The sequence below is a fragment of the Anopheles moucheti genome, chromosome 3 (genome assembly GCF_943734755.1).
Source record: "Anopheles moucheti chromosome 3, idAnoMoucSN_F20_07, whole genome shotgun sequence".
Lineage (NCBI taxonomy): Eukaryota > Metazoa > Arthropoda > Insecta > Diptera > Culicidae > Anopheles > Anopheles moucheti.
In genome coordinates this window covers 46,896,757-46,908,139 of record NC_069141.1, presented here as the reverse complement: position 1 = coordinate 46,908,139, position 11,383 = coordinate 46,896,757, and the positions used below count along the sequence as shown (strand labels likewise).

The following is an 11,383-nucleotide window of genomic DNA, read 5'->3' as shown; positions in this document are numbered from 1 at the left end:
TACTGCGTGGGATTGCTTTGGTTCACGACTACACGTTTTGTGTAGACACGACCTATTCGAAAAGGCTTATGAACCCTTGTGGTGAATATTCGTGGTAAAAATGCCCGTAATGACAGTTCCCAAGTAATGCTGGTTCTTTTCTGTTACCTTACCAAAAATACCTTTGTAAAATTCTTTTCCTGGCAGGAATTAAATTTTGCCTGCCAAGCTTGTCTTACAATCAACAAATTTGCCATAAACCGAACAATTGCAAATAAACTTTTTGAATGCGTGCAAAATCAGAAGTTTTAACTGTCAGTAGTATGTCCGGACGTGTTGCTATGTGCGCAAAAATGACGTTTATCTCCGTGCCCCTATTTCAAAATGGCCACCAGTGTTGAAAAAAATTGATGGCGTCTATGTTGGCGAGTACGCTCTGAGTGAAATTGTTACCATGAATAAACGTGCAAATAGCATTTAAAGTATTGCATAAAACCGCAATTCTTTCGGGTAAATGTTGAATGTGGTTCATCGTGTACACCCTACAGTGGTTTGGCAAACGGTGGCGTGGTTTCCCAGGCGGGTGCAATGAAAAATTTGGAAATCTGATTCAGTTAGTGCGAGGCGTTTGCTTGTTGGTTTACGAGGGGTGGGGAGCGCTAGATAAAATGTGTTCCAAAACTTAATATGAACACTTTACGCAAAATGAAATCGTAGCAAGCAGCTTGAAAATGGATGAATTCCATTTCTCATTTGGTGTCATTATGTATTGCAGTGTGTGCTGTGTATATCGTCATGGAAGATAATAGGAGGATGCAGAATAATGAAACCAAGCTGTGGCTAGCAAGGAAATGAATGATTTTAGTGCCGTTCTCGCTGTAGCGTGTATTTCGTAATGTAATTCGGATGTGTGTCTGTCACCATATGATTTGATTTAGCATATTTTAAGCACATTGATGCGTATACAACATTGGATGGAAAACAAAATACCAAAAAAGTTTTATCGTTTCGTCGATTAAATTATATTGAAAGTTAAACATGCATGAGTAGCTGAAGATGCGTGCGCCAACAATGGAGCAGTGATTTGATTTGTTTTTATTTTTACTTGCAAATGTTTCGTTAAGCAAATTAAAAAACGAATTAAATTGAGTTTGAACTAAATAATTGTTAATATTTCTTTTGGTTGGTGGTGACATAGTGATTTTCTTCAAGCTTATCACAATCGAGAACAGTACAGAATGGTTGGTTGCTGCGTTTTGGATACAGTTTCCCTGCGTTAAGGCAACGTCGCGATGGGAGCCGTAGTAGTGGTGCTATCTGTAGCCAATTGTTCTGACCGGTGTATGCATCAACATTAGGCCACGACGCGTTTGATATTCAACTTCTCTGTGTTCCATTCATCTCCGGTGCACGGATCCTTAAGCAATCACTTTTAATGTATATAATTGTGTGCGTGTGAGTATGTGTGTTGCGTTTTCTTTCCAATTGACATCAGAGTGTGCCTTGAGAGAGAATCGTCAAATCGCGCACCTATACATTCATAATCGCGCACGCATGCTGTGGATTGGAAAACAATACCAGCGCCGTATTATGTGTGTTTTTTTTTGTTCGAATCAACGTTTCTAATGTGCGTGAATGAGCTATGGTGTATCTAGATGTTTGTACTTTCTGTTTTCGCCCTTATGTGATTGCACGTCCTTCGTAAAAGTGTGCGTGTCAAGTTTGTTAAAAATGGTACCGGTGTTGTGTTGCGCCGTGTTGTAGCCCGTAACAGAATAATGCATGCATTCTTTTACAAGAGTGGAATTATTTATAAATTAACATTTGAAAAGTACACAACATGCTTCATGAATACTCGGGAAATTTTTAGGGAGAAATTTGAATCACACATTTGTTGAAACCAAACAAATACATACAGTTTATTACGTTGGATTAGCATTAACGATTCTAGGAAATATGTATTGATTAAAGGTTTGTCATGACAGGTATGCCTCAGCATGAATCTGTTGTATACAGAATAATGAATGAATCGAATATTATAGAATATGTAAAATCTTCCAGACCTTAGTAATGTTTGATGATCAGAAGATTTTCTACTTTAAGAGGTAGATAGTGGTACCAAGCTATGTGTAAATTAACACGTTCAGGGCCGCGTCACCCAAATCTGAGTGATGCTCTATGGAAATCGCCTGTCACGATTTTGACACGGCGTTGAAAGGAAATTTCTGTCTTACTTGTCGAAAGGTACACAGAGAAATGGGTAGTATGTTATGAGCATTTCCTATCAATCTGCAGCTCAGATATCAAGTGATTTGATAATGTCCAAAACTTAGTCAGTTATAGCCGCTTAGCCGTCTCTCGCCATCTTTGCCAAAAAGTGTGTCGAGCAAAATATTTGTATGCTTAAATGTTATGTTGTACATTCTTTCGTCTTATTCGCATGTTCGTTTATCGGAATCAGTTTATCTCCTTTTTCCACGCTTGATTCAATTTAAATGCTTCTGTGGCTCACCTTTTCTCTCCTATTTTTCTCTCTCTCGCTCGCTCATTCGTTTGTTTTATTACATTCTCTCCCATTCTCGATGTGATGCTGCTTTTTGCTGTATGCTTCTGCTTGTTTGCTGTGTCCGCTTGTATCTTTCACACAGTTTCCGTCGATGCGCATACAAAAGTCGAAAAAACCCGGTGCATAGCGGCATAATGGACAGTGCGTACGAATACGATCTTTGTAGTTATTAAAATTGATTATTTCTTTTTTACATTCACATTAACAGCAGTATGGCACTTGGGCTAATTGTTTTTAAAAACAAACCGAGTTATATAAGATGTTAATTTAACAAAAAAGTTTTAATAATAAAGCGCATATGAATGTGGCCGGTATATGATGCCGTACATATCTTTGTCCTTGACAAAACTCTAAACACTTTGCCAAAAGTTTGAAAACGCGCAACGATTCTACAAGCTGATAGAACGGGGAGAAGTAAAAATGCTACTGTAAACCAACTGTTTCACGTGATAATATTACCACTGATTATAGCGAAACAGTATTTTAAAACATGCAAATTAAAATATGTCTCTTATGTTTTTCTTCTTTCCAGTGTTTGAATACCGTTTTATTTGACAGTAGTGTGAAAGCTAAAGACATACCAATAGCAATAGAAGCAAAAGAAGTGAAGTAAAACATAGTGCGTTGCGTGAAGAGTACACCTCTATGTGAAACATATAAAGAAGATCGATGCAACATACGGCTACTAAGGCAACAATACTCTGCTAGCCGTGTGCATGTGTGCTAGCATCAACAATTACGTTTGGTTGTGTTGTGTTGTAACAGTACGGGACAGGCTGGCGTACCGTGGTCGGTGCTGGTGCACACTCCTAGGAACTGACATTCTTCCTCAATAGTTCCGATTTTAGAATATGATAGGTAAGCACGTATTATTAACGTTTAATTAACTATACATTTTTATACATAACAAAAGTATGCCATATGATCATACGGCCCTTGACCGTCATAATGGAAATAAATAAAATAAAATAAAAATAGTATGCCATATCAACACATTTACACAAATATATAGAATAAAAGTACAACATTTGATAAAATGAAAAAAAATATTTAAAGTAATTGTTGTAATTTGCTTTGAGAGCTTTTCAATGGTTTAGTGGTAACGGCGTCGATTTCCATTAGGCAGAACTAGTACCAAATCCCATCCGTGTGAATAATGTGAAGAGAAACATATGTAAATGCTTCTGGCATTCCACATTCGGATGTTTATAGAATAGGAAGAAGTTAGTACAATGAAGAATACAGCAGAGAATTTTTTTTTCGGTTGTATAACGGTTGGAAACTTTTGTCTATGCTTATTATTTAAATATTAAGAAAAGGATAGATAGGACAACAACAGACCAAACAGGCTAGAATAACAAAATCAGAATCAAAAACATTTCCTGAACATATTAACAATAACACATTTGTATTGTATTCTTCGTTCGCGCCGTTTAGGTTTAAGTCGCCGTGGAGTTAATGCAGGACCGTCATTGAGTTTACCGTCTACACTGGAGGATTCTACGAATAATTGGAAAGGAACACCTTCGGGTCCAACTGATCCCTCGCAGCAAGGTGGAGGCCCTGGAGGAGCTGGTGGTCCGGGTGGTCCTGGCGTTGCTGGTAATGGTGGCCCCGGAGGTCCCGGAGGGCCTGGGGGCCAGGGACCGGGTGTAAATAGTTTCGGTGGTCCTGGTGGGGCCAATTTCGGAGGTCCAGTGTTCCCGGCCGCAGGCCAAGGCTCTCCAGCAGGAGGATCTGCCTCTAATAGCTATCAAAATCTACCCCCTGGAACTGGCTCAAACACACCGCAATATACAGCATCACCTGCACCGTCGGGATCGTCGACTCCCGGGCCCGGTCCACCACAGAATGTTGGATCCGGCTTCCCTCCACCGAATGCGGGTGGTCCAACAGGGCCGGGGGGTCCATATAATGGACCCGTCGGTGGTGGTCCCGTAGCAGTAGGTCCTTTTAGTTCTCCCTCTGCTAATGGTCCTCAATTTGGGAGACCGGGCAGCTCCGGTTCCGCCTTCGGAAGCGGGCCCCATTTTACATCACCTAGTGGGCCAGGTAACTTTGGCGGGCCCCAGTTCGGTATACCTCCAGGTTCTCCTTTTGGTCATGGGCCAAATGGATCGAATATGGGCGGCCCAATGGGACAAGGTCATCTAATGGGAGGTCCACAACCGGTGGATCGTATGGATCAAAGGTAACGATTATTATCGATTATTTATTTTGATGCTTTTATAATAATATGATGTTGTGTTAACATGAACGGTATTTTTTTTTGTAATTTACAGTCAATTGAATGTTCCCAGAAGGCATGCATATTTCGGTCAACCGGATTATAGAATCTATGAACTCAACAAACGATTACAGCAGAGAACTGAAGTAATTATCGAATAATCGAGTTAATTTCATTAAAAACGTTGATAACACTTTAATATTCTTCCTATGTCTATTTTCTGCTCAGGAAAGTGATAATTGTTGGTGGGACTCATTTGCAAATGAGTTTTTCGAAGATGACGCTACATTAACTTTAACATTTTGTTTGGAGGATGGACCAAAAAGATATAGTGAGCATATACCGCAATACAATCTCAAGCGTGACACGTTATTATAAAAAAAACATTGACTTTAATATTGCAGCTATAGGACGCACATTAATCCCACGATATTTTCGAAGTATTTTCGAAGGGGGTGTGACAGAGTTGTACTTTAACTTACGGCATTCGAAGGAATCGTTTCACAACACATCAATTACACTAGATTGTGATCAATGCACTATGGAAACGATCCACGGGAAACCGATGTACACCAAGGTAAGATATTGTGTGCCTTACTCTAAGGATCATAGCATTAAAGTTAGCATTATGCATTAGCTATCGTGTGGGTGTGTAAGACACCGAGACATGTTCTGTCTGTCGATATATCATTTCAAATTTATAGTTTAATCGCTCAACATTTCCGGATGAAAACAGAAGACTAATTTATTCTACTTTCCCCTCAGGTACTCACTGAAGGAAGGCTGATTCTGGAATTCACATTTGATGATTTAATGCGGATAAAATCATGGCACATGGCAGTTCGAACCCATCGAGAACTGATACCGCGGTCAGTAATTGCACTCCATAGTCCTCAGCCGGATCCTGCAATGCTTGAGCAACTGTCGAAGAACATCACTAGACAAGGAATCACCAATTCAACATTAAATTATCTGCGCGTGAGTGGTGATGTTTTTAATGAACACCCCCTATCGACATAATTGCCTTTACGATCAATATCTTCATTGAAATGGCAACAATCCTTATTCAACACACTATACTTTAGTTATCCTTCTTCCTTTAAAGTTCACACTATTTGGTGACAAATGGTGGTAGTACGCTCTTATTCTATTCTGTACATTTTACGTATTTTTTCATTGTTCTTTTTACTTTACATTTGATGGCATCATCTACAATTACCATTGGCAATACCCGTTGGCAATCAAAATCATCAGTTGTGTGTGATACTGGAACCGATGCAGGAACTGATGTCCAGACATAAAGCATATGCGCTGAGCCCACGGGATTGTTTGAAAACGACATTGTTCCAAAAGTGGCAACGGATGGTCGCACCGCCGGGTAAGAAAGGAGGTACTTCTTTGTCCATAGTCTGTGTCCATTATAATGTCCATTAATGTGTCAAGTCCATTATAATGTGCCAGTGACGGCTTGTGAATTATGACCTAGTTTAACATATTACCGTTTGACGTTTGTTTGTTATTATTTTTTTTGTTTCACACATCTCGTGAATTATTAAAAGCTTCCTGGTCTACCTGCAGAGAGCTTGACAAATGTTCCGTTCTTGCAATCGTACACTAACAACATACCATTTCATGAATATTAATTTCTAATATTGTGTATATTGTATTCTTCTCGATTTGACGGTATATCTGAAAAATCACTGCACATCTGAATATCTAGATGCACAACGACCAGCAAACAAAAGACGGAAACGTAAGGGCTCCAGTTCTGGAGCGGGAGCAGGTAACGCAGGTCCACAAGTTCCCAGCAAAAAACGTTCACCTGGTCCAAATTTCTCGCTGGCGTCTCAGGTAGTGAGTTGATTTTCTCGATTTATAAAAGCTTTCTTAGAACTTAAACTTTCTCGGCGGCTGATTAGCTGTTTAGAGAACGTAAAAGAATATATGGAATAGAGAACTACAAATTTACAACATAATTCTAATACCTATGTTTTTCTTTACTTTTCACCGCTGAATTTCGCCGCTATTCGCCGTTATTGCGATCTCATCGCGTCGGATTGTGCAAAGGATGTCATGGTGGTTGGGGAACCATCTCTAATGGGCGGTGAGTTTGGTGACGAAGATGAACGATTGATCACTAGGCTTGAAAATACGCAATACGACGCTGCCAACAATCTCGAGCACGACGGTCACAATGCATTTGGTGGCGGAGGCGGCGGCGGCGGCCACAACGATGGTGGCCCCATGAGCGGTGGCCCAACTTCCTGGCAGGTTGATAGGGGAGGTGGTGGTGGCGCTGTAAACAATTCCGGTACCGGTGGCCAGGATGGAGGAAAAAAGAGTCCGTCTGTGTCTCAGTGACAAATGTAAAATCCAATGCACCCATCTCTACACATATCCGCGAACCGTACGGATAAGAGCAATCGAAGTGCATTGGCTCATTATTACAGCAAAGCATCGCTATTGTAACAGTAAGTAGAGTAGCGGAATATCAGCTGCGTAAAACACTAGGTTCAAATGAACAATGAAGTATATTTGCATATTTCCTCAACGGGAGAGATAAATCTAGAAAAAGGAATAATAGCATGGGCAAAAACGGGGTTTACTGGTTGTACGCTAGAAAACAACAAAAAATTACAGATGTATGATTTGTGTTGGATTTCCTTTTCTCCCAAAATTTTGTATACCGCGCTCTGCATCTCTGTAATTCCGCGTTAATATACTACACACTTAACTGAACGCGCAACATATGTGTTGAGTAACACACCACCCATTACTATTGCTTCTGAACATCCAGCTAATGCCTATGGTGCAATAGAATTGTTTGCTCTCGTTCTAAGAGCGAAGAAGAGACAAAAATTAGGCTTCTCAGTGTTCAGGATAGCTATTTCACTTGAGGTTGAGGAGAATTTTGCCGTGTTACCAAACTACTTATTCTTTTAAATATCCTTTCTATGATCGTAAAATCGACAACCGCTACACCAAACTGTGGCATGTGCGCACCGCAAACATTCACATATGATCGTGTATTATTCGCATGCATGAGTGTGGTGGAAAGAAATGGAATGGAAATCAGGAATTGCCGTCTTAATTGTTTTAAAATAGTATATTATTAATTACGCAAACAAAAAACGACATATATTAAGATTAAGGATAATAAACGTTACTGTAACAGATGAGGATGAGTGTGCTGAGCAGAAGTAATGGTTACTATCGTACATGTGTGTTTGCAGCTATTTACACTCTGGCGAAGTCTTTGAATTCCTCTAAGCACAGGTTCGTCTTTCTGTTAAGGGAAAGAGAAACGGCAAAGCAAGAAGCTGAGGTATGTAGCGAGCTAAATTTCTTATAGTATATACATTAACTATAAATATACATAAATGGAAAGATAAAGCGCGCGCGTGTGAAGGCGTTTGCTCTCGCATAGAAGGCAAATCCCATGCGGGCTATCTATCTAAAAATATCCATACGCCACTGTGTTTAACTGTGAAACATGAGGATAATTGTCTGATTTTTCTCATTTTTGAGTTTCATCACGAACGGATTTTGTAGAAACCCTTTGAGCAATATTTGGCACTCATCACCTGAAAGCAAGGAGATTAGGAAGTGTTTGCAGTGAAGGTTATTGTACATCATTTGCACAATTACCATAGGCAGAGCTAATTTCGCCGCTGATGATGGCGACGTGTTTTGTCTTGTCAAATTCACAATTCCTATTGGTCATGTTAAAGAATCTGGCTACCGAATGACAGTGATGTGTTGTTTTTTTTAAAAGGCGATGTGGTCTTTGCACAAAACCGATTTGAAGTGTAGTGGGGAATTTTCAAACAACCTTACCTACACGGTAAGCTTACCATTCAAATTCGGCACTCAATAAAACCCCCCATGATCCCAGCATTGCAACTCTAATACTGCATCTCATATGAACACGTCGGTCTGAATATGTAGATTGTAAATAGTTTTTTAACGCATTAAAGAGTAAAAACAAAACAAAAAAACAACACTAAACTAGAGTTGGATAGTATCTGAATGGAGAAATGGAAGGGAATGATGATCAGTAATTTATTTATATATACCCTAGCATACCGAAAAACATCGCTCACAAAAGCAACAGCAGCAGCTGTGAAATGAGCATAAAAACCAATTGTACATATGCAAAAATAGATTTGGGGTTATACCAGAGGTAAAGAAATAGCATCAAAAAGAGAGCATAATATTTCGATAAATGTCATTTAAAAGGTGACATTAGATTGTGGTAAATTTGAAGCGATATGTGCAAAAACCAATCATTATCAAGGAATATTAATGGAAAAATTTCGGTTGGTACACCCACCACCTGACCTGAGGGGCATTCATTCTGCAGATGATGTTATGACATGTGCGAATAAATGGAGGCGTGTTTGGATTTAATCAAATCAACATCCTTTAATATCACGTTCTAATGAATTTTATGGTTGAGAACTGAGTCATATACGCCAATATGTGTAGAACGAAGCGTATATCGAGCGGGTAATTCTTTCCCTTCGTTTTGATGCGCAACCATCCAGCATAGACAGCAGCATTCAAATAATCGAAACAATATGAAAAGAAAAACACACACAAATTAGGTACGTAATGTCTTGCATGTCTTGCAACAATAACGGTAACATCATGTACTGTGGGTAGAGACAGTTGTTCTTGAATGGCGGATAAGAGTGTCCCGTTAAATCTTTCGGAATGCAGAAGGGGGGAAAATAGACCTCAGAGATCACGAAGAAAGGGAGAAGAGCATACAAGCGCGAAGGTGCACGAAGCACTGGAAGATCACGATCAAAACCATTGGAACGATGATCTTATATATAACAATTAAAATGACAAAACCCGTATCTAACGTCTGTCGGAAAGTGAAAGTATTAAATGAAAATATGGGATTGAAAAAAAAACGAATAAGGTGAGCGGTGCACCCCTATAGTGATGTGCTATGCGTATTCGACCTAACAATCCATGTGTCATCATCCACACGTAGCAAGGATTGATATTCGGCTGATAGTGCAAAACATAGGGCTACTGTGACCGAATGTACGTGTCGCAATGTCACACAAGTTTAAACGCAAAGATGAAAAATCGAGTAAACATGAAATATTCACTAAGTGAATCACTCGAAGGGGACAGGAAAAAGTTTGAGCGTATTACTTGAGAACGATGAGCTTGGACGCAAAATCTAATGCGCCTCCAAAGTAAAAAAAATGAAATGTTCAAACAAGGTGACGCGTGAGCATAACAATCTTTTGATATAACTACTGTAAAAATGCATACATATTTCACTGACACCGTCTTCGTCGTACAAGCTCGATCCGGTTAGTAGCGTTTCAGTGTGAAATACGACATAAATGGAAATAGGCTCTTGCACCACGATAAAACATAGAATAATAGTATCATCTAATTTAAGGTAACTTGAGGCGTATCTCGACCTAAATGCAACATATAAATCGAAAGATCCAGAATTCAGAAAACCGAAGGTGCGCCGAAGATCACGATTGACGGGCAAGGATATAGCAGTAAGTTTGCCATGAGTATGCATGGTTCATAGTTACGTGCGGGCGTAACGGGAGGTCAGATGGTGGCATGATTGTGGGTATATTATGAGCGAGCGTGTGTATATTAAAACCGGATATTAACAATCCTGCGGAAAAGGACATTTCAGAGCGAAAAAATCATGATTGTCGAGTGTGTGTGTGTGTGCGCGCGCGCGTATGTATGCGGGAATGCATGAAAGAAAGATAGAAATGTAAGAGAAATTTGAATGCAAGGGAAACACGATAGGAAAATTAAAGAAAATCCGAAAAACAACATTGTCAGTATTTGTTATGTAAACAATCATAAGAAGACAAGAGTGATCATTATGGGCAAATTATTATTTTTACGTGTATATCTTAATATTATTACGATGATTATTATGACAATTGTAATATAAAGAAAAAAAAAGAATAACAAAAAATGTTAGTAAATCATAATTTTACGCGAAAAAAACTTATTGTGTTATTGCAAACAGTGTGCTGACAGTAGATTTTCTCACGGGACATACGATTATGAACATTAATGTAAATAGCCACTTTGTACTACGATTGTATCACTTTCCCTTACGAACCGGATAAATTGGTCATAGGAAACCTATAGTTTACTTATTAGCACATTAGCACCGTTTTGATGATCATCGATTATCTGCACACGTCATCTCAATCTCATGAGAAAATGGAGAAACGAATCATCCTGGTCACTTTCATAGAGAATTTATCCAATTGAGATGCTTGAAATTCGTCCAAATCAATAATTCTACCACGTCGGGATAACCTGTGCATAACAGTTATGAAGATAATGGAGAATAAGTCGACGATGCCAGAACAACAATTATTTCTGAATGTACAATCTGCATAGACCAGTGCATACAGATGTATAATGCCTTGTAAGCTGGTAAGGTTAGGTTCCTGTACCTCATGCTTAGGATGGTTAAACTGAAATGTTTGAAATGACTGTATTGTTCCTTGGTTTGTCCATTGTTAGAACATTGTTCAATGGTCACGAAGATGAATCCATATCACCCTACAACCAACGTTTGAAGTTAAGAACTCTAG

The 11,383-nt window shown here is 39.2% G+C and overlaps 1 protein-coding gene across 4 annotated transcripts; it reads left to right on the top strand.

Annotated features, from left to right (window-relative positions):
* The first annotated feature begins 419 nt into the window (after positions 1-419).
* On the top strand, positions 420-10,723 carry LOC128301520 (LIM domain-binding protein 1). Of its 4 annotated transcripts, none has more exons than XM_053038055.1 (10): positions 420-489; positions 3,078-3,403; positions 3,983-4,736; positions 4,828-4,918; positions 5,001-5,103; positions 5,177-5,349; positions 5,538-5,750; positions 6,027-6,150; positions 6,493-6,623; positions 6,840-10,723. In XM_053038055.1, exons 2-10 carry the CDS (start codon positions 3,397-3,399, stop codon positions 7,131-7,133), a joined length of 1,890 nt encoding a protein of 629 aa, XP_052894015.1. In that variant the 5' UTR covers positions 420-489; positions 3,078-3,396; the 3' UTR covers positions 7,134-10,723. The 4 variants fall into 4 exon arrangements, with proteins under 4 accessions (XP_052894015.1, XP_052894014.1, XP_052894013.1 ...); XM_053038054.1 differs by having other exon boundaries at positions 6,493-6,626; XM_053038053.1 differs by having other exon boundaries at positions 6,027-6,162.
* The last annotated feature ends 660 nt before the right edge of the window (positions 10,724-11,383 follow it).